Source organism: Morone saxatilis, unplaced genomic scaffold (genome assembly GCF_004916995.1).
Source record: "Morone saxatilis isolate NCDOM2014 unplaced genomic scaffold, NCSU_SB_2.0 Contig19, whole genome shotgun sequence".
Taxonomy (NCBI): domain Eukaryota; kingdom Metazoa; phylum Chordata; class Actinopteri; family Moronidae; genus Morone; species Morone saxatilis.
In genome coordinates, this window is record NW_023339751.1 from 19,133,365 (window position 1) to 19,159,836 (window position 26,472).

Below are 26,472 nucleotides of genomic sequence, written 5' to 3' on the forward strand. Positions count from 1 at the left end.
TCTGTCTGTAGTCCCTCCTGTGAACACTCCCTGCAATATTTGCAAAAAGAAAATGTTTTTTCAAATCCTGAAGGGATATTTTAAATGCTAAGGTTGTGTTCACCAATTTTTGCCATATTGGCTGTTACAGGAGCTAGAAAGCCCCTGATTTGCTGAAAAGCTGGGTGGAGCTGAGCTATGGTGAGCAAGTGGCAACCACCATAGCTGAGTGTGATTGGCCGGGATCCCTGTCAATCAAGCAAATAATCCCCCCCAAAATATCTGTATTCTGCAAAGTGATTTTTAAACTTGTCACCAAGACACCTTTTAAGGAAGTGAAATTTAATACTGTCACCACTGTTCCTTGCTTCAAATATGTTTTCTTTATTTCCAAAGAAAAGGTCACTTTAATATAATTAGATGCTCACATTAGAGGAACTGCAGCTTAGGGCACTTGGACACTGGCTTTAGCAAAGGTTTTTTTGTTCAAGAAGAGATAGAATTAACTTTTGGTTCGTGAAGAAACTGTGGAACTGTCTAAGGACCCGAGTCTCAAGTGTGGAGAACAACTGCTAAAACATCTTGCATTTTTAATTCACGTTGTTTTATTTTATTAAGTGTGTCTCTGTTATCTGTTCCCCAGGGTGCGGCATCCAGTGCAGACAGAGTAAAGTGGAGAGAGGAAGATGCCAGCCCCGCCTCCCCCACCACCCCCCAGGGCCTCCCTCCGCCCACCCTTGCTCTTGTAGTCATTCTATCTGTCTTGTGTCTCTCTGCCCAGTGGGATCTGCTGGTCTGTCCCTCTGACCCTGCTCAGCAGAGACATTTTTGGGGCATAAATTACTGTCCTTTTCCTGTTTGGGTCAGTGATTTTATCCCACTCACTGCCTGTTTATTCTTACCACACTGTCATCCTGGTTTGAAATTTGATCAACACCACATAGATAATAGATAATTAGTTATTTTCTCCCTCTTTCTGCTGTTTCTGCGTTACCTGTCTCATGACGTGAATGTGCCTCTATCTGTGTTTGTTTTCAGCGCCAATACCCAGAAGAAGCCAAAATCTAAGCCGTACACAGCAGCATGAAGGTCCCGCCTGTTGAGTGACATTTTCTAAGGAGCCAGATTAAAGAAAGCCGTTACCAATGACCGCATGGACCCCTTACACTGGACAGTAAGATGAGATTCTACTTTAATAGCACTTACTATTCTATCGTTTAACTAGTCCACAAAAGAGAACTTTAGTTGCATGACTCAGTTAAAACTAACAACTAAGGGGCGGGGGATAAAAACAATACAAGTCAACAGCTGACCTGTCCTAAAACAATAAAATGTACAACAAAAGACCGGCTTGGCTCCACACTGGTCCTAAATGGCCCCATTCCAACATTACACAAATGTGCAGCAGCTATTATAGTGTAGAAGATGCTCCTGAGCAGATGGAACATCATGTAATATCTTATTGTTTATCCTTTCAGAACCAAGGAGGGGAGAGGAGGAGGAGAGGAGGAGGAGGTGGTGGTGGTGGAGGAGGTGGTGGGGCTCCTGCTGGTTTAGGAGGCCTGTTTGCAGGAGGGATGCCAAAACTGAGGTCTGCAGGAAACAAGTCCAATGGTAAACATGAAAGAATAGTGCTAATAATAATAATTATAACAACTGTATGGTGGTGCACTGGGGGTTCTTCCCACAGTCTAAAGACATGTGTGATTGACTGGCAACCTGTCAAGGGCGTACCCTGCCTCTCACCCAGTCTCAGCTAGGTTTGGCTCCAGTCCCCTGCAACCCTCAAGAATAAACTGATATAGCTGATGGATGGTTGGAAAATAATGATAATGAACAACACTAAAAGCACTGCATTTAGTAACACCTCCAGTATAGTAAATTTGACTATTCTTTCTTCTCCTCCAGACTCGGGACCCAGCCGAGGACCCATGCTCCCCCCAGGAGGTCGCCCTTCTGCGCCCAGCCCTTTCGGTGGTGGTGGAGGCCCACCTAAACTCCCAGGAACCCCTGGTGGTGTCCGGGGAAACACCCCTGATCTTCCCAAGGGCCGGCCCAGTTTCTCATCCAGACCGGACACTCCAGGAGGCCCTCCTCCTCCTGTACCAAACACACCTCGACCAACCCAGAGCTTCCAGTCTCGTGGGGGTCCACCTCCACCGTCATTCTCTGGAGGACCCAGGCCCAGCCCGCCTTCAGGACCTACACCTCCTAGTGTTCCACCAGGGAGGCACGGACCTCTCCCTCCCCCACCAGGGGGCTCCTCACCTGGGCCAAGACCAGGATTCTCTGCACCTCCTCATCCACCCCCAAGCAACAGCCGACCCACCCTTCCGCCCACTCCCGGAGGGAGGCCTCCACTTCCTGATGACCGACCCCCACCACCGCCAGCTCCTATGGGAGGTCTTCGGCCATCTATGCCCCGCGATATGCCCCCTCCTCCTCCTTCTGTCAACTCCAAACCTTCCGCTGTCCCTTCCTCTACCTCTCGGCCGTCACCTGGTGGAGGTGCGCCCCCTCTCCCGCCAGGTCGACCGGGCCCTCCTCCTGTCCCACCCACCCCAGCTGGAGGGGACGATCACAGCACCCCTCGTCTTCCCCAAAGGAACAGCTCACTCAACAGGTACTGTAACATTTTATCTGTTTCTGCCATTTATTGTGTTTGATCATGGATGGTTGCATTGAGGGCCAGGTGTGTACACAGCATTTCCTATCAGACATCAGACGTTGAGAGATTGTTCTGGATGGCTGAATCTACTGTGTTAAAATTTGCATAGATTCAAATCTAATAGCTGTTCTGTAATAATGTAGTTCACATATCATGCAAACCTCTCCATGTAGCTTCCCTCTAAAAAGAACAGTCTCTTTTTAAAAATGTAAGTTGTTTGGATATTGACTTTTCATTAACACACTTGCATGCATTAACAAGCAGGAGCTGCCCATTGTAGAGTTTAGGGCAGGTGATGCATGTCCCCCCTCAGTTTTCATTCTGTATATTCACTTTCAAATATACAGTTTGTTCTTCCGAAGCAAAGCTGTTTTGTCCAATAAATTGGCACTTTCCACTGCTTAAGATCTGCTTAACTTTTTATTCTCTATTTTTTTTAACACAAACATTGTATAGTTGGTACATATATTAAAATTCAGTTTCTCTTTACCAGCCATGGTCCAGCTCCACCACATAGTCGGGCAGGACCTCTCCCTCCTCCACCAAACGAGCGACCGCCATCTCTCGGAAGGAACCAACCCTCTCCACGCTCAGGTGAAACTTTATTGATTTATTGAACAATGGATTACGCTGTGAATATTTGATGGGTATTCAGGACCTGTGATGGAAGTGAATTTCAGTATTATAAAAGAATCACTTCACTTTTACTAACATGTCAATTTTTTACTTCTACCTCCAAAGGCCCTCTTCCTCCTCCTCCCTCAGGGCGTAGCGTGGGTGGGGGCAGTGTGAGGTCATCGGCAGCTCCCTCTCCTGTTGGTCGGCCAGAGCCCCCTCGCGGTGGACCTGGCGGTAGACCTCCCCTCCCTCCAGACAGACCGGGGGCGGGAGGGCCCCTTCCTCCGCCACCACCCATGGGTAACGGCTTCCAAAACTCTCACCATAACCAGATACAGGGTGAGTAAATCCCTGAAGGTGCTGGTTTGGGTAATGTGAGTATTGATAACATAATCAGGAAATGGAGAGCAGAAAGCAAACACAGTGTAAGTTGTAGGACAAAAAAATAGATGCAAATGCTGTATTTGACCAGTAGAGTAAAGAAAAACTGAGGAGGAAAAGAATGGCTCAAAAGTACATTTACAGTAAAATAAACAGGAAAATCAGGCAAGAAAAACAGCTAGTGGTCACTTTGCTGGGAGAAAATACAAACTACATGCCTTCCTTGTAGACTGTGTTTTTTGCAGACTGTACTCTCCTAGTTTCTACAAGAGAAATCTGTTTGCCCTCAGTGTTGTTTTTACCACGAGTTCCACTGTGTGTGTTCAGCTATGGCAGAAACCCTCTGACCTCCCGTTTGTGTTGTTTTTATCCCATTGAACCAAAGGAGTAAGTTTGATTTGGAAGGCAGCGGGGACAAGAAGTGACAAAGGGTCCTAAATGTCCTGCTCCAGAAAAATCTGTTTTTGATCACATTTCCTGAAGTAACAATATTCTGTGACTGTGTAGTGCTTTTAAACAGATTGAAGACACAAATACTCTTTGTAGTGCTGGGTATCAAATTTAAAAGTTTGATAGCCAGCAAAGCCAGAAAATGTTCTTCTCCGTGTTCTCTTAGTTGTCTCTCTGGACCAGTTGACTCCTGTTATTGTGTTCTACAGAAACATATTGAGCTATTATTTTGCTCATCTTTTGTTACACTGTATCAAATCAGAAGAACCAAACCCACTGCCCTCCATTCATGTTCTGTTAAACTAGAAGACTGTGATTGAAAAAGTCAGTCAGTCAGTTAGTGCACTACATGTATATTCATAATGTGCCAAGTTAAGCTTGTATCTTTTGCCAGTCTGATGGACACAGACCCACTGACGTCCCTCTCTCTCTATTAACAGATGAATGGGAGTGTCGATTCAATTTCCATCCATTATCTGACCTGCCTCCACCGGAGCCCTACGTGCCCTTCCAGAAGACCTACCCCAGCAAGCTTTCCAAGACTGATGGCAAAGGTCAGTCTGACACAAACACACACACACACACACACACACACACACACACACACACACAAACAACAGATGTATCTTATGTCTCCAAAATGTTTTTCAGAACAATTGCTTTCAGGTAGACTGTCCTGCAGTCCCTCGGTGTTCAGTCACTGAATTTTCTCAACCCATAAAATTAGCTGTTGAAATCACTAATATTTAATTAAAACATGCAAATCATACAACTGAACTTGCCCATTTGCAACTTTCAATTCAGCTTAAATTTTGTTAAGACTTTCTTTATGTGAATTCAAGAAATTAAGCAATGTCTAGGCTAAAAGACTACAAGAGACAAGTGAAAGAAAATGTACGTAATAAAAGTAGATGGTATTCACTAGAGCAAACACTGCATCTCTGCTATGTTTTATTTTCAACAAATTTGAATCACTTTTTTTCATTCCCTGTGAACAACGTTTTTGCAAATATTCCTAGTTTTTGAGATATGTGGTCAAACAAACAAACAAATGGGATCGTAACTTCTGGGTAAATACAGCCACAGTGTGACACAGTGCCACCTGGTGGAAGGAAATTATATCTCCTCTAGAACTGAAGAAAATACTAACTCCTCTCTGTCTTTGCTTCTTTCTAGGTTCGGGTAAAAAGGAGAGAGGAGCTCCTCCTCTTCCTCCAGTACCTAGGTGAAGAAGAGGTGGCAGCAAACACACCCCCTAGAACTACCTTCTCTGTTTCCCTACCTGTCTCCCTACATGTCTCCCTCTCTCTCTCTCTCCTCTTGTCTGTCTTGTTCGTCCTGTTCTGTCTCTCTCTCGTCTTCTCTGTTGTGCTCATTGTGCTTTTACCTATGGCACGTGGTTCATCGATGGACTACAACATGTAAAATGGACCTGAAATATGGTTGACCAAGTAAATAGACGGAAGAATGCAACAGAATGGCGGCATTCAAAGACCAAAGACTGTTTCTACTCTGGTACACTGTGTTCAGATAAAAAGAAAAAAACTCGCTCCTCTTTTGGCACTATGTATTATTTTCAGGTTTACAACCGTGCTGTAGCTGGAAGATGCTTTTTGGGTGGCCTTTGTGGACCTGGTTGCTGTGAGACAGTGATCATTTACAAACGAGTATTTTCATGAACTTTTCCACACTGATGTTATTCCATTAACTAACCCTTTCATCCTTTTCTTACAGTGGTTGATAGACAGAAATTGCTTGCTAGTTATTATATTTTACCAACCTGCTACACTTTTAGGAAAGAATACTTGACAAATAAACCAGCATTTGGCAGGTAGCACATGAGACTTTCCCAGCATGTTTACACAGCAGAGACGGCATTAGGTAAAGCTAAATGAACATCTGATGGCAATATTATTGTCAACATCGGAGTCCCAGGGTTACAGTGCTGGGCTTATAATGCAACCAATCCGTTTCCTCAAGTGTGCTGACAAGCTGTTTCTCTATTTGTGTACCAGTGTTTCCATTGTGCCTTTTTCTCTTCAGGATTGAAATGGTCAGGCTGCTTAAAAGAATTAAGGGAATTAGCCTTTTGTGCCTTAAATTATGTATGTTTGTTGAGCTGGATTGGATCACCTATGCTGATGTAAAAAAAACAAACAAGCAATACAGCAGCTTGATTGCCACAATATCTAGATAATATCTTAATATAATGAAGTGTCTTAATGACAACGTCAGCACATAGTTAGACATGGAACCAAAACTAAAAATGGCCACAACCTCCTGCTACTGCTGCATAAAACATCAGGGGAAACGCGGGTGTTTAAGTTGCCAAAGCCACATGTGCCTTCACAGTATGTATATTTACTGCACATCTGTGTGTTTCCATTGGAACCACTGAACGGTACTTTTCATTGGTTAAATGTGACGCGAGCATACATTTAATGTTTATGATTGAGATGTTTTAATGGACATTGTATGGCGTTACGGCAGCATTGGTTTACAATATAACTGATTCTTATTTTGCTGTTTTGTTAAAAGCTGCATTGACTTACTATGAAGGACCTGTGTATGTATCTGTATGATTTAATCAAGCGGTATTGAAGGACTGTATTATTTTAAATTATGTGTCTGAATTGTGCAGTATTATTTTTTTGCTTCACCCAGCACTGCTTTTGAATGGTCTTTTGTATACAATGTACTATTATCATGTGTTGGTCAAAGAAACATTTTCTAAAAGACAATCATATGGAAGTATTCATTAATAAATAAAATGCTTTAAGATGCTTGATGGGGGGTGAAAATGTGGTTTCATTAGACTATACATTTGAAATAATTGGATATTCCTGCACAAGGATGAACATTTGATCACAGACAAGGACGGTAAATTGTAATGTCAGCATCCATATGAATGATGATCCATATGATTTACTATGTATGATAAACAATATGCATCATTTACATGTTTGTGCAATAAAGCTGGACAACATATTGAATCGTCAGTAAGTCATTATATATAAGCGATTTGGGTTTTGGCTATTATATCATCATATGATATAACTCAAAATAAATTTAGTCAATCTCTAATGACTACTACTAATACTGTGGTATTTGGTTATCATTGTGCTTTCATCCATTGCTCAGTGTCTGACAGTGACTGTTGTAACTGGTTGGATGCTCCTGCACAGGTTATAATGGACTTCACAAACTCAGTGAAAGGCCACCAGGTTTATCCAACAGTGTCATTTTTCTCAGCTGACAGTAGTTTAAATCTCTTTTGTGAACATGCAGAGGTCTTTACTTAACTGGCATTGTATTGTTCTCCCATAATTAAACTGCCTCATGCCTGTGGATTTGGGAGTTGTCAGAGAACCATCCTTAAACAGCTACTGTAGGTTTAAAATAGACTACACTAGGGTTTTCTGTGTTGATTTGATTATTAACCCCCAGCTAAAGAAAATCTCAATGTTCTCTAAGAAAAAGTCAGATACATCAATGTGCGCCTGTGAAGCAACTAAATTAGATACAATGTTTTTTTTGGTGTTGCTACTCTTTAATATTTAATTTAATGACTTAAGTTCATGAAGTTAAAGTGGAACACTGTTATGTATGGAATACAGGACATTTTTGTTTCAATATTCACATGCTATTTCCCTAGACACTCTGGACCTTTACAATCTAAGATTATTTTTGAACAATGTCTTCCAGGGTACAGTATGTTATGTATCATCAATCTGTATCAGTGTGCAGTTAAAAACAATATTTGTCAAATATCATATGGAATAGAACAGAAAGGACACCAAAGGATCCTGGGATGTTTGACCTGGTTATGAGTATGTAAATAAGTGGTGTACAGACTGGTGTACTGTCTGTCCTTGATGATATCAGTGAAAGGAGCTGTGATGGCCGAGTGGCTAAGGCGTTGGACTCGAAATCAAAATGGGGTTTCCCGCGGCGCAGGTTCAAATCCTGCTCACAGCGTTAATGTCATTGTCTTTGCTTAATTTGATGAAGAAAAGGAAACCTCTACTATCATCCTGATGTATAAATGCATCTCACTGACATTAACTATGTCGCATTATGCTGCAAATTTCAAGAGATGAAAGGGAGATATATAGTCTTAATTAGTTTTACTTTTATAATAACATTATAGTCAGATAAAGACATATATAAAAAACCTCTTCATCCTTACTGTATTTAAGGCGCTGCTACTTCCCAACTGAAGGGATATTATGACCGTATTTAACGTATGAAGGACAAAAGCCAGATAAACCACTTTAATTTTATTGGATTTCATTTGGTGTTCACATTGTGACCGGTAAGCTGCTATAAAACACATAATGAGCTTCGAGGTCCAAAGATTTAGTCATTCAGTTTATGACCTAAATGCAGCGTCAACCCTCACGCTTTTATCCAATCACAGTCGGAGTTTGAAGCGTGCCTCGGCGATGATTGGCTGAATCGCCTGTCAGACACATTTCAGGGCGTTGCCACTCTCGGCAGCTGTCAGATTCAGGAGCAGAGCTTCACATTTACGGCAAAACACGGGCTTGTTCCAACAACAAGACAGATGAACCTGGTCTATCTGAGCAGAAATGCTCCTCTAAGTAACAGGGGTAAGCACAGCATTCTTAAACAGGTTATTTGAAATAATATAACAATGCTAAATGCTGAAGGCATGTCTTACCGCGCCCTCTAATGTAACTAACGCTGTATATTCCCTGATGTTTTTAGCATGCACCTAGCTCGCTCTCACGGTCAGCGGGCACTGACAATGGTGCTGCCGTGGAGAGCATTTTAGGCTGTTTAACGTTTAACGTTGTTTGCTACAGCGTCGTTAGAGAGTAGAAACCTCCTGTCATTGAGTGAAGCGGGTTGACTTTTCACTCTGCTAACTCAGCTAACGGTGTGTTCAGGCACAGAGAGGTAAAGAGGGATTACACGACCAGCAGCCCCTCCTTCACCTCACATATACAAACAATGCGTGTTGTTTTCCTCGGGAGTTCCCTCCAGCAGGGACACATTACCATCTGCGCTTCCTCACTCTCATCCTCTGCTCTCTCTGTTTCTGTCTTGCCTGTTTTTTTTTCTCTTACTCCTGCCACTGATTGTATGGATTTCCATCGTTTCCAGAGTGCTGATATTCCCCAGCCACCAGTTGACCCACCCTGACCCCCATCCCATCATCACCATGGAGACTGCCAACAACTACGTGATGATCCATGGGAAGAACATATCCCATAATACCTTGGCGGGCTCTGCTGCGGTTCCCCACATGTCCATCGACAAGCTTTTCCCGGCTCTCCTTGAGTGCTTTGGCATCATAATGTGTGGCTACATAGCTGGCAGGTAGGGTTGTGTACGAACAGGTACTCACTAGTAAAAGATGCCTACTGACATTTTATTTACTTAAGTTTTGCATGTATGCAGCCAGCATGTTAGTGTTCTGCTGTATGTGAGAATTGTAGAGATACCAAATGAAAATATGGAAATGACAACCACTGAGGCTTTCATGTGCATTTATTCTGTTCCTACCTATAGGGCAGATATCATCACAGAGAGCCAGGCGAAGGGTTTGGGGAACTTTGTGTCTAAGTTTGCTCTCCCAGCTCTGCTCTTTAAAAACATGGTGCTGTTGGACTTTGGAGATGTCATCTGGGCGTTTCTCTGGAGTGTCCTGGTCGCCAAGGTTGGTGCCTGTGCATGTGTGTGCGGTCACACTGTGGTAACAATATGTGTATGTGCTTTTGATTGTATATTATGTTAGTTTGAGAAGATTCCCATCAAAGAAAGTCTTATTTTGGTAAATTGTCTGTGGAAGTAATGCGAGATGGTACTGTAATAAAGAACCAAACAAATACACGCAACCTGACCTCCATCCTGTGTGTAGGTGACAGTGTTTGTGCTGGTATGTGTACTGACTCTGATGGTGGCCAGTCCAGACAGCAGATACAGCAAAGCTGGCCTGTACGCCATCTTTGCTACGCAGAGCAATGACTTTGCTTTAGGATACCCCATAGGTGAGGCAGACACAGAACACTAACACTGATGTTTACTCCTGATACAAACTGTCTGTGAAGAAAAATACATTTCAAACACTCCCCCTTCTCTCTCTTCTCTCCTTCCTCTCTTCTCTCTCTCTTCTCTCTCCCTCTCTGCCGACTCTGTCTTTGCATTTCAGTGATGCTTGTATCGGAGCACATTCCAGAGTACCTCCCAAGCTACATCTTAGTTCTAGTGCACCGTCCCTCATGCTCCTCAATCCCATCGGCTTCGCTCTTTGTGAGGTGCAGAAGTGGAGGCAGGCCAGCCATTCACATCACAGCACTCTTGGCATTGTGGGAGTTGTAGTTCTACAGGTATTGTGTATACAGGTGTTTTAAGGTGAATGATAAACCAGTGTAACACATCTTTACACCCTAACACATTGCAATAGTTTTTTCTTAGTTTGACACACTTTTAGTTACCCACTGGGGTTTGAAATTGTCTTATGTAACCCTCTTTGTATCACCTCTCCAGGTGTTGAAGAACCCCGTAGTATTCATGGTGGTAGTAGGAATCATCGCCCACTTTGCCCTGGGACAGCAGATCCCTGCTGTTCTATCAGAGTTCATAGATGGCCTGGCTAACTCTTTTGGAGGGGCAGCTTTGTTTTACCTTGGCCTCACTATGGTGAGTTTGGTTTTGTTCCATTTACCTGCCCAGGGACTACAGATGGAAAATAGCAATTTGCTAAAACCCAGTGCAATGCATCTCTCCTTGTTATATACAGGGTTAATGTTTTATTGTGCACTGTCCCTGTTCAAATAAAAGAAATAATAAAATAATTTATTTTTAAACTGTGTGTAAACACGAAGGTTATCATCAGAATAAACTAATATCTGTGTTTCTGTGGCAGGTTGGCCAGCTTAGAAAACTAACCAGAGACACTGGAGTTGCCTTGATTCTCCTCATCACGGCCAAACTGTAAGTGGGACTGTGTGTGTGAGATATAATAGGGCGGTGGCCTTACTTAAAGTTTACTGTATATTACTATACATTTAAAGAAAAAGAAGGAAGAAGGCATACTTTACTAATCACTCTAAGGGAAATTCATTCTTTCAGTTTCACTTGTTATTTTACACACACAGGTCTGAAATACATGCATGCACAAACAGGACCTATACAGATGCATTAAAAGTGTTTTTAAATATCTCTTAATATATTTAGCTATAGTACATACATGAAGCAGGCAGATAATCAGAAACCCCTCAATATAATGCAGTCCGGTGCAATGTGACCGCCAGCTACAGTCTCAAAATGTCTTACGTGGTCATCAGAAATGGAAAGGTTAATGCTTGGTAGCTTCTGAAATTATTCAGTTGAAAAATGTATGATAAATGTATATTTGCAGATGCTACCAGGGTTTTATAGCTTTATTTTCTCTTGCTCTACCTCTTCCCTCTCCAGCCTGGTGATGCCGCTAGTCTGTAAAGACATGGTGGATATTCTGGATGTAGGAGTGAACAGCTCAAGTGCCAACCATACTAGCTTGTCTAACTTTGCTTTCCTATATGGAGTCTTCCCGACCGCACCCAGTGTGGCCATCTATGCTGCACACTACAACATGGAGCTAGAGGTGGTAAGTACCAATGATGTAGTAATCCTGGTTAAGCAGCAATTTGTAAGAAATTAGTTTTAAACAATACTGAAGCAACAAAACAATATTTTAAACATTATAATAAAATAGAAGAGTTTTAGGGATACTTCAAGCTGTCTTACTATAAATCAGGACTAAAATAGACTACTTTAAAACATACTTTTCAGCTGTGAAGCATGGGTGTTTACTTACAAACAAGGCATTGTCACGGTTTCCTGGTCAGGTCATATGACAAGAATACGCTATAAGAGCATCACATGCACCATGTTTTTGCTAGAATTTCTTGCTAGAAGTCTGTCATTTAACTGTTTCAACAGCATCTACAATACTCAGCATTCATCCCCCACACCATGTCACCACCCAGTTACATTCTTCTACTCTACTTACATGTAGTAGTAGTAGTAGTAGTAGTAGTAGTAGTAGTAGGATTCATTTTACCAACAAGGAAAAGAAACGCTATCAACATGAACATCAAAGATTTCTTGTTTATTAAAATGTTTGGTGTGTTGGAGCAGGCTGAGGAAAGTTTGAGAAAGTCTGAATTGTGTCAGAGGAAGTAGAAACACAAGCTAGCTTCTTTTGCTAATTGCTGGTTAATATTTAGCTTAAAGTTAACTAATTAGCTACAGTATATTAGAATATTTATTGTTAGTTTTCTCATTAATATTGCCGGATCCACGTTTGCACAAAGTATATTATATATAAACAGAAAAGCTCCAACAATACATTTGCCTTGTATCCAGATTACATGTTAACACAGTCAGTTAGTGGCGTGCCCTCTGTTTTTAAACATCTGTCTCTCTGTCCTTCTTTTAGGTAACATCAGGGATGGTAATCAGTACATTTCTGTCTGCACCGATCATGTATGTGTCGGCCTGGTTGTTAACAATCCCTCTAATGGACCCGACACCGCTGGTGACAGAACTTGAAAATGTCAGCTTCAACATCAGCATTGTCTGCCTTCTAGCACTGGTAAGTAGGTTTTCCAGACGTACCATGCTTCAATAAGTCTTACAGGAAGAAATACTGAAGAATGGAGAGATTTCATTAGGTTAGGTTACATGTAAGCAGTAGTTAGAGCTTAAGGACAGAAAGTTGTTACTGACAGATAAATAACCAAGTGATTCCCAGCATACAGTCGTAATTTTGACAATAAAGCTGACTTGACTTGACTTGACTTGTAAAAATGTCTAATCTTGTGCCTTTCTTCTCAGGTGTGGACCATAATAGTGATGTTGCTAAGCAGGAAATTTAACAGACTTCCTCACCTCTTTGCCTTAAATCTTTTCCTGGCTCAGGTCAGTGATTTCAAGCTTAAAACAGAATATTAAAGTGTTGTAGAGCATGTCATTCACCAGTGATGTTTTCTCATAATCATATTTGGAGCTCATTTTTGTTTTGATCTCTGTTCATTTATCGATGAAATGTTAATTGAGCACATTAGCTTCTCACATTCACTTCCCTATTCTACCTCAACCTGCTGTACTGTACTTTGTTCTAGTTTTTGGTGTGTGTCAGTATGATCCTGTGGAACTTCTTGGCGAAAAAAGAGGATAATCTTCTCGGCAAAATTTTTACCTTCACTCTGCTCTATGGGTCTCTGTACAGCACCTACATTTGGACTGGTAAGTGTGTATATTTGAGAACTCCTCCTAAATGTGATTATGTACACACTGGTGCTTGCATGTAATTCGTTTGTTCTGTTTTTCAGGTTTAATCCCTCTCTGTCTGGCTCTGACTAACAGAGATGATCTGCTGAGACTCCGCCCGGGAGTATTCATGATTTTGGGTTGGGGGTAGGTCAGCACACCCAAACACCTCAAGTGAATTGTTTTTATAGAAATAGCTTTGTTACAAAGCAAGAGATCACTGCATCCAAAATGTATTTTTTTTTTTTTAAAAGTACCACTGTTAAATTACTAGGATCTGAGATATTAACAAATATCATTGCATCATCATTATAAAATTGTTTTAATTGTGTGTGTGTGTGTGTCTGTGTGTGTGTGTGTAGGGTTCCCTTCCTGATGGTCGGAGTACTCCTGATATCAGGAGAGAGGACTGATACCATAGACTCTGCCTTTTTCTATGGCAGAGCTCAGGTAAGTAAACTACCATCTTCTGTTCTGCCTTACATTGTCTTTTTCTCTCTGTACTGTTTATTTCAATTAGTATTTCCCTATCTTCTCTCTTTCCTCTGCTCTGTTTGAGTTTGTCATGGAGATAGCTACCTTACTTCTAAGAAAGACATTTATATAAATCTCAAAGGAAGTTTTATTCATAATCTGTTCTCTCTCACTCTAGATAATTAGCACAGCAGTGGTGCTTGCAGTCAGCCTGTTGCTTGGTGCGGTATCTCTCATGGGTCTCAGCCAGGGAGACAGGGAGCAGAGGGGCTACCAGGCCCTTAGCAGAGCTGCTGTAACAGGTATAAGTGATGAGCTGAGGGGCCCTGGTGGCCTGGAGGATCCACAACAACAACAACAACAACAACAACAACAGCCACAGACAGCAGATTCACCTGACTGCAGCATCAACTCAGGTAGCTCTTCCGTGTTAATGCCTTTGGTTTATTCTGAGTTGGATTGAAAGCAGTCCTCTCCCTGCTTTCCTGTATAAAATCTGGATGTTATCCGGATGTGTTAAAATGTTGACGAAATATTTGTACTGTTTCTGGTGTGTTCCAGACCTCCACAGTTTCTCTCCTCTCCAGACCTTACCGGACATGATAGCCAGCACGCAGCGGGAGCACACAAACAGCACAGGTAACAAACACAAATCTCTTTTCATTTTGTGCAGTTCAATTGGGACCTGCTATCTGTCAGTAATGTATCTAAAACAAGCCAAACCAACACAGAACCAAAAGCAAGATGTCAGCAATGGTCAGAAATAGAGAATTGGGATCAATTTTACACATTTACAACAGTGAGTGCTAAGGTGTTAAGACATTTACTTCTAGTAAAAAAAAATAAGAATAAAACCCAAGCCAAAATCAGTGGAAAGCTGTGATAAAAGGTAAGCAATGATTTCAAACAACATGAAAACAGCCGGACGTGAGGAATTTCTCGAATCACCCTGAAATTAAACAACAGTTATGTTTCTTTTCCTCTCCAGGCCACAGTGGGGCGCTGTGTGACGGGCAGCAGCAGGGTTCTTCCTCCTCTGAGCAGCTGCTGAACCTGCCGCCACCAGGGCCTCAAACCACTGACGACAAGCAGACAGTCAGACACGTTCTCCTCTGTCTGCTGCTGTTTGTCAGCCTGCTAGCGGTGAGGATAAAATACTCATTAAGTGTGTGTGTGTGAGACTGTGAGTGCAATTAGCAAATTAGCAGGATGTAAAACAAGGAGTCTGGTGTAATCACACATAGACACTATCCAGATACTAGATGCATATTATTGCAGATGGAAGGATAGTGTTGTTTTCGGAGTTCACACTATAGTGTTTTCCACAATTTACTGAGATGATGGAGGGTCGCATATCAGGTAGAACGCCCAATATCTCTCTTTATATGCATATTTAAACAACAGTGCTGTATGCTCTTTGAAAATCACACAACTTGCGGTCCAAGAAAATGTTAGCCACAATCTCCGTCTTCTGTGTGAACGCTGAAAACATTTACTTGTTTATTTGTATAGGGACACGCAGAAATAAATACCACATACCACAACATTTATAGCTCAAGATAATCTGTCCCTGGGAACTAAAACACTGATAGTACAAAACACAAACTTAGCAATACATAGGTATATTAAAAACACAGAACTCGGCAAGAAAAACAGATGGAATAATACAGGACAGACTACATACACTAAGCACCATAAAACAGGATGCACCAGATCATTCATGACTGTAGTACTGATTCCTCTTCAAAAACAAATTCAGTTTGAGTCTAAAATTATCCCAGTCAGGGTCCAGTTTTCCATTCAGATCCTGAGTTCTGTTGGTATGGAATTCCACATCTTGATCCCCTGAACAGAAACTGCACCTCTGGGTGCTCCCATTTCCCTCACCATCAACACATGTATGATATGTTAATACTCCATATCTGAGCCAGTGTCCTTGGCCAAGGCACTGGCTCAGATATGGAGTTGGTGGCTGCCCACTGCTCACAGTACGTAGGATGAGTCAAATGCAGAGAAAGAATGTCCCTACAGGGATCAACAAGGGATAACTCAACTGATGTCTAATTGGTCGATGTCTCTGTCTGTATACGTAGAACCTGTCCAGCTGTCTGTGGTGGTTATTCAACAAAGATCCTGGAAGACTTTACCTTGAACTACAGTTCTTCTGTGCTGTGGCGAACTATGGACAGGTACCAGTGTGTGTGTCATCATTAAACGTGTAAACATGTTTAATTGTGAATACATAATTCTCTTTGTCCTTGTCCCAGGGTTTCCTGTCCTTTGGGATTTTTGGTCTGGACAGACACCTCATCATTCTGCCTTTTAAAAAGAGGTGAGACTTCTAGATGATCTGCAGATCCTGGCTTCATCATTATTTCATTATTTCCTTTGAGATCAAATGAGACACAGAGAACTAAAATAATGTATGTATCTGTGTCAGGTTGCTGGGGCTGTGGCAGGGCAGAGACAGCGAGGATTTGAGTCCCTCAGGTGTACCAGAGGAGGTCAGGCTCACTTGTACTCAGTTTGTCCGCTACCACAAAGACCAGTGTGTACAAGACATAGTACACACACGCAGGTATCAGTACTAGTTAGTGTGTGCTTTGTTTGTCACATTTGCATGTGTCCTACTGTACGTTTTGTCACATGTAATTATGTGCTGAAAGATTGATTTTGTTGTGCTTGTTGAGTTAAGCTTATGGAAAGTAAATGACCATGGAGATTTTATTCCAGCTTTGATTTAGTTCTGTTTTGTTAGTTCTGATCTGAACTGTTCAGCTGTGTCCCTGCAAGATAAGTTTTACCCTGTTAATTTCCACATTATTAACATTGGGTTATTATGTTGTTTCCCTTTGATTTTTCAGTAATCTTTCGCTGCATCCTCTTTGCATGTCATCTATCTGTTCATCTGTTTTGCTGCAGTTGCTGAGGTTCTGTATCCACTAAGTAGTTATTTCTCTTAAAACAAATTGAGTACTGTATGTTCTTGAGTTTCACCATGCTTTTTATCCACTTTAGCTGATATGAATAATTATACAGAAGAAGCATTAGCTTTGACTCCTGCTATTGCCTCTCAACTATTAGAAATGTAATATTATTAATGTTTCAAATATTTTTTTTAACCAGGCTATAGTAATGCAGGCTATAGCAGTAGTCTGAGTCTTAAGAACAAAAAAAAACAATGTTAGCTCAACTATTTAGACTGTTTACTTTTTAGTGGTAAGCAGTGTAAAACGTTGTGTGTAAAATGTTTGAGATGCTGAATGTGAAATTTAGCTATTCTACTACTAAACTCTACTTACTAAAACACTTTCTGGATGTTTATGAATCTTGGGTGCTTTTCTTTCCTTTTATTCTAACACATAAAATGCTTTCCACTATTCCTTTCTCCTTCCTCTCCTTTATTAATGCTTTTCTTCCTTCCCCTCATATTTCCTTTATTCCTCTCTGCCTCCCTTTGGCTGCCCTTTTCCCCTTTCCTTTTCCCTTTATTACCCCCTAGTGGCTCAGGGGAGAGTGTGAGCGCTTCGACAGGTGAATCCTTCCTCTGATAATAACAGGTTTGGAGAAGGAGGACTGGAGGAGGTGGCTTTGAGGCAGTCCCCCTCCCATCAGCCCCAGTACCTACACCCGCATCAGGATCCTCAGGAGCAACTAAACCACGGGGGGCAGAATCTGCACCAGGTTCACCAAACTAATGACCCAGCTGAATCCTGCAGCAGTCATTTGCTTCCATCCCAACCCTGGCTTGGGCCTGAGAATGAACACCAAGCATATATTTCCAACTCTGATATCCCAGAGGAGCAGATTTCCCAGCTCCAGTGTAACCAAACTAATGACCCAGCTAATCGTGACCACCTACACCAGCATGATCTTGCTTCGAGTCCACTCCATCCCCGGCAACACTCTCAGTCCAGTATAGAAAGAGTTTTTCGGGGCAGTGATTTGGTGGATTGGCTGATTGAGCGAGGCCTTTGCGCCGGGCGAGCCGAGGCTCAACTGTATGGCGTTCGACTCCAGCTGGGAGGAGTGTTAGATCACCTGACAGGTCGGCGCCGCTTCAGGGATGAACACACCCTGCTGTACCACTTCACACAGGGGAGAGAGGGGGCGAGAGGGTATGGACGGCCGGAGAACATGTGAGAGGAAGTGAGGAGAAAGTCAGTGGAAGGAGGAAGAGGATGGGAGAAAAGAAGGGGGAGACAGAAAAGCAGGCGGTACAAAGCGGAAACCACCACAGCTGAGGGGCAAAGCCAAAGAGGAAGTGCCTTAAGGTGCAGTTTTCCCAACAACCACTAGATACTGGCTCTGGAAAGGCTAACTGTATTGAAGTCAATGAAACAGATCTACTCTATAGAAAGTACCCTGGAAGAACCCATTGCCAATTTTACCTCTTGTAATGTGCGTGTTGGTGGCAATTTGGAGAGATTTGATTTAAGATGATATGAAGTAGTGTGGTATATTTGAAGGTGTGTTTGCTTTGATTGACAGGTGTCTTAAGGTGTTCATGGTGGTTGCTGCTTGCTTGTCCAAGGGGCCGTGGGTTGGGGTTGTGGAGGCAAAATAAGAGGGTAAAGAAGACCAAACACGCCCCCTGCTGGTTCTTTAGCTCTCCTGGCTCTGGACCAATTATCATTCATTCATTTCTTTTTTTGTTCAACTTTTCCCTCTGAAATGAGCTGGCTTAGTCACCTTGAGATGTGAACAAGACAGATTCAAAGTTTTCCTCTTTATTTTCTTTTGCATATCTGCAAGCCAGTACATTTCTTAATGAGGATTTATATTCGTGTGTGAAGGACAAATAAGCTTTGTTTTAAGAACAAGTTGCCATTCATTCGCCCTCAAATATTGTATTATTTATGTGACATTTGCATGGGGAGAATACAATAGGAGCAGCCAATAAACTGATAGAACTGTATGTCTGTTCTTAGCCAATGAGCTACAGGGCTGCCCACTGAAAGCCAATGGCATCCTTGCCTGTTCTGTTTTATGTGATGTTTTCATATTTCAGTATTTGATATTTTGCACGCCGTGTCTTTTAACCACTCTGGTCTACGTTGACTACTTGCATGACTCGGAGCAGTACAGATGTTTGCTCAGCACTGAACCTTTTGCACTGACTGAATAACATTCTTCAGATTTTTTAAATTATGCAACTCACTGGATATTTGTCTTGTGATGATGCTGCGGAGGATGTTTGTTATCTTTGCATTGTGTAATTGTGTTGCCGCTTTCAATTTGAAACATTTGTTTGGGACTGATTGTGGTCAGTCACATCACTAAATGGATTCATTCAGCCAAGGTGCAATATTAGTCTTTGCGGCCAAATCTGGCACCAGTTGACTGACTCCGTCTTTGCTACAGTGTGTTTCAGGAGAAATTAAGTTTTTTAAGACCTCAAGAACTCAAAAGTGTGTAATTAAGTGAGAAATTCACCAGAGCCCATCTAAAACTCATCTGTCCATTTTGATTTTTTGTTTCATTTTGTTATCTTATACAGTCACGAGTCAAGTCCTAAACTAGCTTATATTGTAGACAAAACAGACTTGGCTAAAGTTCTTGACTCTAGGCTGTTAATCATAACTACTACTGAACTGTTTACAGATTTCTTTGTCTACACTACAACTATTGTTTGCCCCTTAAGTTGCTGCTGATTCGTGATCATGTTACTGTGAAGTTTACAGTGTGTTGGCAGAATTGGATGGATGGATGGATGGATGGTGATATATGCACATATGAGCAGACACAACGACCACACTAATGTCAAACCGGTGCTGTGATCTGAGGTTTTTGTTGCCTTTGCTAGTAGTGTGATCCGAGGATGGCGAGGTCAACCTTTCACCTGAAGCATTACATCCAAAGAAAGGATATTCCTCTGTTTATCCGGATCTCCTTTCTTCATCACAAACCTCCCAGAAACAAGAAATCTATGTGCATATACATCCATTTGTGTCTTTGCCAACCATATTTTAGTTCATGCAGTTCACATCAGATCCTTGTGTTTACTGGTTGATAAAATTAGTTGAGTGCCTGCCTATGCCAATGTGAAGGTATGTGTGTTTGTGTGCATGAACAAAAATGTCTTTAAGTTTCTGTGTGATGTGTGTGTGTACGTGTAGGGAAGTGCTGAGAGAGATTTTAATATGAGGTGTAACTCTTTGTTGTTGGCAAACCGGATCAGCGTAACTGTGGATGTTTTGTTTCAGGTGTGTTGCTGTAAATCAATCAGGGTCAATGATTGTGACCAAAAGAAAGGCACAAATAAACTACTGTTTGCATCCAAAATCCCACGTGTTTTACTTTGTCACTACACAAGCAATTATTGATTCTGATTGTAACTCAGAACTGAAACAGTAAACAGACATAACAAATTTTATTACATTTTTACAGATTCCTTTCTTTGGTCAAACAAGACAAGAACAAAAATCTCTCATCCTGAGACCTACACAAAGCCCTTTAAAAACTTAAAGCAACATTGTCAAAAGCAAAAAAAAAATTTTTTTACTTGCAACTGTATTCATAGGACTGCCTCTGCAATGTGCTGACAAAAAACTCATTGAATTTATTTTATTTAGCTGTTGGGAAGTGAACAGCAGATAAACACAGGATATCTGGCACTTTGGGTGTTTTTGACATTCATGACAGTGGAACCACCAACATTTTCCCTGTTTGTGTTGGGAGCAGCTATTCTGACGTATAAAAAAGGTGACTCCGTAGCTGTAAAAATCCGGAATGTCACTACACTGTGAGGCTACAGTACAAGATTAGAAACACAAAATACTACATGTACATTTTACGAAAGATCATCCTGAAATACCTAATAAAATATACAGTAGACGATTCAGATCTGTAAAAGCAAGCGAAAAGAAGCTACAATTTGACTATTCTCTAGAGACTCTGTTCTGCAAAATACTGATTAGAAAAATAAAATAGTACATTACCAAACTTACTGCTGTTACACTGACAGCAGCCAACATAAAGTGCAACACCAACATCAGTTAAAGGCCTATTACAGGAGCACAAGATGTGATCTTCACATGGCTGTTTCCAAACTAAATTCCATTACCTTGAGAGTAACTTAAAACCAAAGCTGGTGGTTTTCTTTTGTAAGATGAAAAGATAAGGCCCTATGTATGCCAACTTCCACTAACTGAACACATACATTCATATGATACCTACATAGTATCTGCTTCTGAACACTCTTGAAAACCCTACACTGTCTGAGTTTAGTGAAGAAGAGAGGTAGTGAAGGTGATGTCAAGGTGCTCTTGACAATTTGCAATTTGCCTAATCTGTTAGCTGACCTGCACATAAGCCTAATAGTAAAAGACTCAATGTGCTTGGCAGCAACAAGATCATAATGTAGGTAATGTTATATAGAAAACATACAAAACTTTATTTCAGACTAGAAGAGGATACCTTTATATTTTAGTACAGTTTGGGGAGCTGCTAACTCCAAACTGATTGAGTTCAGAAAAGCATCACATTTCACTATGTTGTTCAAATTAATTTTGTCTTCTCTTTCTTGATACTACCACGAGAAGATCACACCTGATCTTAATGTAAAACTCATTTGTAAATACAGCCACAACTACATTAAGACACATGTGTAAGTGCTTTAGGAAAGGACACGCTCAATCTTTAATTCCAAATGCGCTAAAATATTTTTTTTTCCTAATCCAATTCCTGGAACCTTAAAGGCTGCAAACTGAATTACTGAGTAAACATATGCAACAAGAAGAAACATTATTGCCTCTAGCTGGTTATTGTCTGATTTCCATCATCCACAGCAGACTGTAAAACCAACAAAGAACTAAAGAAACGAAAAGTGGCTAAAGTCTGTGAGGACATACATACGTGTTTAAGCCAGAACAGATTTCTCCACCGCAGTGTCAAGTGGGGCGTCCTCTGCAGCTCTACACTACATATTTATTACACAGGGCAAATTACTTTTAAAGCTCTAGTGATAACTTGGCACAATGGCAATACACTAGACAGAAGGTCAACATTTACAACTGCAGTCATGGTGGATCGAGAGAGAAACGTCACAAAGCACGACAGACCACCACCTTTAATGCATGATAGGTTGCCCTTGGTTGGCCCTGAGATGGAAACTGTACTGTAAGACAGCAATAATGACAGTGAGAGGATGTTTAATTTCCAATATCTCAACAATTGACTGAAAATGAAGATCTAGTTTGGATACATTTAAATGTTCGTGTGTTGGGGTCATTCCTCAGAGTTAACACATTATATGTGGGGTAAGCGATTCTAGAGAAATCAAATACTATGACAACTACCATGATATAGTGTGAACAAAGACACAGCTTGTAATGTAACTAATGTTAGCTATGTTGTATGCAAACTGTTACTAAAGTTGATGCTGTGCAGTGAACATGCAGAGAGGAGGCGTCAACAGCACACCAGCTCCAGACAGCCATACTCACAACTCTCCTGCCACTACAGCTAACATCACAACAACAGCATATCTTGGCAAACTAGAAAGTGAGCTGAATGTCCCTTGGCAAGTCATTTAATGTTACCTGACACACAAATCCTAGCTGGAATGGCTGGAAAAACAAGTTAGCGATGTGTGGCTCAGTCCGATCCACTGCTTGTTTCCAATTTACAGAGCCAGGGCTGAACAAACGCCAGCACACAGAGCAGCACACACAGAGCCAGAAGCTAGCGGACCGTGAGGAGATATAGCTGAATTTGAATAGAAGTGAATTAGCATTATCTAGAATCCCTTACCCCAACTCTACGGGCCAATTTTTAAAACAATGATCTCATGTCAAGATGATCAGTGTGATTTCATTCATTTTAAAGCTACTGTAGCACTTTCAAAAGCCACCATTCAGCCTCTTTTAACTTTTAAGACCATATTTTGGTGTAAATCCAAGGACTTTCAGGGCCCATCTCAGAAAATTTCCCTAAAACCTTAGCTCTGTGTATTAGCATTGAGAGATCTTTGGGAAACTGCAGTCTTGAAGCCTGGTGTAACGTGACCTGAAGACATTTCCAAACTTTCAGAACAGATCACACTATAAGTATGATGGCCTTTGGTGTGACCTTACAGAAATCACGAGGCTAAAATGTCACATGCCTGCCATGGGAGAGTTTTTTTTTCCCCTTCTTACATGATGTTGTGTCAAACCAAACCCAGTGAGTCCTCTTTTATCCCAGAATCATCGTCTTTTGCGGTCCTGCTTAATTTCAGCTTGTCCATTACTGTCCATACCGTCCACCTTCAGGTGAGCTTTGCTGTACTGTTTGATCAGCGCTCCAGGGACAAGAGCCATGAGGGCGATGGCCAGGAGCTGGGCCAGCGTCCCCCAGGAGAAGATATCATCCAGAGAGGAGATCTCTGAGAGGATGGAGCCAGTGCGAACACAGATGAAGTTGTAGGGGATCAAACCTGGAGGACAAAGCAGCAGCCGAGTGTTCAGTGTTTGTATCTGTTTGTGTCGTGTGTGTGTGTGTGTGTGTTTTAGTGTGTGTAGCCTCACCTATGAGCACAGAGAAGAAGAAAATAGGCATAGGGATGTTGAGTACAGGACAGGTGATGTTAAGGAACCAATTAGGAGTCATAGGGAAGAAACGAAGGAAAAGGAGGAAGAAGAACAAACTGCTACGATTTTCTTCCACCTGACAGAGGGAGGAAGATTAGAGGGAAGAAGGAAGGTAAAAGGAAAGATAGTATGAGGAAATGAAGGAAAAAGTCGATAAAAGTAAGCTCCTGTTTATGTAAACTCTACATAGAGATACTGAAAACACAGCATAGAAAATGTATAATTCCTGAATTTTAATTAAACAAACCCTCACAAACCTTACTTTGAACACGATACTACTACTGAATGGCGACGCTTACCTTCCTCTGCAGCAGGGCCACCTTCTCGGGGAAGAACTGAATCACATGCTGCTTTCCAAACGCAAAGGAGAGCAGGAAGCAGAATGTGGAGCCTGAAGTGGTGAGCAGGCATGCCAACACCAGACCCTCCCACGGCCCGAATATCGCCCCAGCTAACATGTTCTGAATGAGGGAGGGAAGAATAGATACTTGGATTAAAGTCATTTTGTGTCAACCAAACACTGTGCATCATTCCTCCACGTGTTTGTCAAAACGTATATAGAAATGTGAAATGAGTGTCAGCATCTGGAAGCAAGGAGTAAGGCAGATCTATGCACTACAATCAATAAAATGGCATGTGTTTGTTTTTCATTCGTGTTTTCTTCATGAATAAAAATATGACTTGTTAAGACAGAGATGTTCTGAGATGAATTCCATCATTCCAGACTGTATGTTTTAAGACAGACAGCTTATCCTCTCTTCAGGTTTTGTTAAAATCATGCAATTGTGTGTGTACAGTATGTGTACTCATCTGCGTATGTCTCACCAGGAAGGAGGAGCCAGGTATGGCGAAGGACTGTTTGTAGAGGTAGGCGCTGCAGAACAGCAGCAGAACATAGCCGTGATGTTCTGTTTTATAAAACTTGAGCATCTCCGCGAGCTCCCGCAGCTCATCCAGGTCCGACGGGAACTTCAGCCTGGATGGAAAGACACAAAAGGATTTTTCAGCTAATTCTTTAGAAGCCTGCACACATTGGTCTGTCACACAGTGTTTACTTTTCGTTGTGTCCTGTTTCCCACAGCCCGCTTCATCTACTTCTCCTTCTGTTGATGATGTGCTTCATTTCTAAGAATACCTAACATTACACTCCAACCAATACTCAATAGTACTGGTTGACATTTTCATCCAGGTTTACATGGACTCTCGGAAAAAAGGCAAGTTGCTTTTTTAAATGTTTTTATTAATGGAAGGGATGTCACGAGAACCGATACTTCGGTACCAAGTCAATGCGAAAATCTTAACGAGGATGCAATTCTTCGGTTTGTTAGGCTATTTTATATCCTACTTTGTTTATTACGTATTTGGTATAATTAATATCAATATGTAAGTATACAAAATATCTATTAATATTAATATATTATGTATAAAAACATTAAGGAACATTGCACTCTTTTCTTAGTGCAATGCAGAGCAATCATCTGTATTATAAAGGAACATACAAGTATTGGATAAATGGGGATTGGGGGGCAAAAAACATTTTACATTCAACTACATTTCTGGATTTGTGAGATCTGTACTCATGCTGCACCATGAACCAAAGCAGCTGTGTCTGTCTGACTAGATACCACTATGGGTAAGTTGTAAGAGAAAATATGTTTTTAATTTGAGTGGAAAGCTTCATAAAAAATAAACAACAGCAAAACACTTCAGAGAGAAAGGAAAGATCATATTAGAAAGGAGGGAGACGGCGGTGCGTGTGTGTAAAAACGAGTGGGAGGGTAACAGGATATACTTGATTGGGGGACAGAAATAGTGCTGCTGTCTGTAGACTTGATCAGAGGGTAGGAAGGCACCACTCTCTCTCTCTGTCTCTCTTTCTCTCTCTCTCTCTCACAGCAAAATCCCCACCCACCTCTTGAAACTCAAGATGCTGACTTCCTCTCCCACCTGCTCTGACATTCAGAATTCCTTGTATCTACTGGTCAGTGGACAAAAACTCTGTTCTGTCATTGGTCAGCAGGTTGATGATGCGTAAGCGCTCGGATATGTGAAACTGCATGAATGTATGTATAGTGTATTTAAGGGGGGAAATGTGTCATCGTGGGCACTTTTAATTTTGCTTATGCATAACCCCATGAGGAATATACACACAGTATTCATACAGGGGGGTAGGCTCCTCATGCAGAGTAACAAGAAACTAAGAGCTGATATGAAGCTGGATCGTATCAGCTTTAATGTTGATGGAGTTTTAAAATACAAGTGTGAAAAGCAGCCACACAGTTTCCATTATTTCCTAGAGGCCAAGATGACGTGTTCTGTAAGTCCATAAGCAAAAGTAATTTAGTGATATAACACTGAGAAAAGCAGCAAATTCTCACATTTGAGAACCTGGAACCCACATATGTTTGTCATTTTTTCCCAATAGTTGGTCATCAAAACAGTTGGCCGTTAACTGTCTAATTGTTGCGGCCTTAAAAGCAGCACAAAACACACAGAAATACACACACACATACACATCCACAGAGACCCTCTTTGAGATATTTAGTGACATCAAATAACATTTTATAGAGACCAGAAAACAAAAGGTTCATCCCAGAACTTAAAAGATGTAAGTTAACAGAAAATATGAACATATATGGTGTATGTGATTATATTTAAAGACGTAGTATTACTATTTTGATCATTGTGCTCCTGGTGTTACCGTGCTGGACAATAATGCTCCCAGGGCATCACACCTAACAGATAACTGAGCCAATGTGATGCTTATAAACTCCACTATCAGGTCACCTGAGTCTGTCCCACCAAGGGGCCTGATGTTAAAAGGCAGTCATGTCTTTGTTGATTAAAGGACTATCATACTTAAACGTGTGTCCTGTGCTGTCACTTTAATTCAGTTTATTGAGTTTAGGTTTCTTCTGTTTTTGTTTGGTACAGTATTTCGGCCAACCTCGTTTGGTTTCAAATATACTTACATGAATAAATAAAGATGACTTTATGTTGACAAGTACCATGACCTCACTGCTACTAACACACACACACACACAC

The 26,472-nt window shown here is 41.4% G+C and overlaps 3 protein-coding genes and 1 non-coding gene across 4 annotated transcripts in view; 3 read left to right on the forward strand and 1 right to left on the reverse strand.

Moving 5' to 3' along the window:
• Positions 1–980: 980 nt before the first annotated feature.
• wipf1b (WAS/WASL interacting protein family, member 1b) lies at positions 981–5,420 on the forward strand. Its single transcript, XM_035663848.1, is given in 8 exon segments — positions 981–985; positions 1,069–1,153; positions 1,491–1,593; positions 1,888–2,602; positions 3,141–3,241; positions 3,389–3,604; positions 4,537–4,650; positions 5,273–5,420. Coding segments are annotated over 8 exon segments (1,392 nt in total). The 3' UTR covers positions 5,326–5,420.
• A 2,569-nt stretch (positions 5,421–7,989) lies between these two features.
• trnas-cga lies at positions 7,990–8,074 on the forward strand. The gene has a single exon. It is a non-coding gene; the product is annotated as a tRNA-Ser (tRNA).
• Positions 8,075–8,582: 508 nt separating this feature from the next.
• Positions 8,583–20,805, forward strand: LOC118329396 (integral membrane protein GPR155-like). The gene is given in 21 exon segments (XM_035663552.1): positions 8,583–8,709; positions 9,227–9,442; positions 9,635–9,782; positions 9,984–10,113; positions 10,275–10,327; positions 10,330–10,452; positions 10,613–10,765; positions 10,992–11,059; positions 11,543–11,714; positions 12,549–12,704; positions 12,947–13,030; positions 13,234–13,357; positions 13,444–13,528; positions 13,744–13,831; positions 14,034–14,271; positions 14,417–14,494; positions 14,844–14,998; positions 15,949–16,044; positions 16,123–16,187; positions 16,296–16,433; positions 17,416–20,805. Coding segments are annotated over 20 exon segments (2,895 nt in total). The 5' UTR covers positions 8,583–8,709; positions 9,227–9,284; the 3' UTR covers positions 17,999–20,805.
• LOC118329394 (transmembrane protein 41A-B-like) overlaps positions 20,214–26,472 on the reverse strand; it is a 10,989-nt gene continuing 4,730 nt past the window's right edge. Inside the window, exons 2-5 of the mRNA XM_035663551.1 lie at positions 24,253–24,403; positions 23,727–23,888; positions 23,365–23,503; positions 20,214–23,273 (exon numbers count right to left, since the gene is read on the reverse strand). Coding sequence (XP_035519444.1) covers positions 23,044–23,273; positions 23,365–23,503; positions 23,727–23,888; positions 24,253–24,403 — 682 coding nt within the window. The 3' untranslated portion in view covers positions 20,214–23,043. The remainder of the gene's footprint in view (positions 23,274–23,364; positions 23,504–23,726; positions 23,889–24,252; positions 24,404–26,472) is intronic.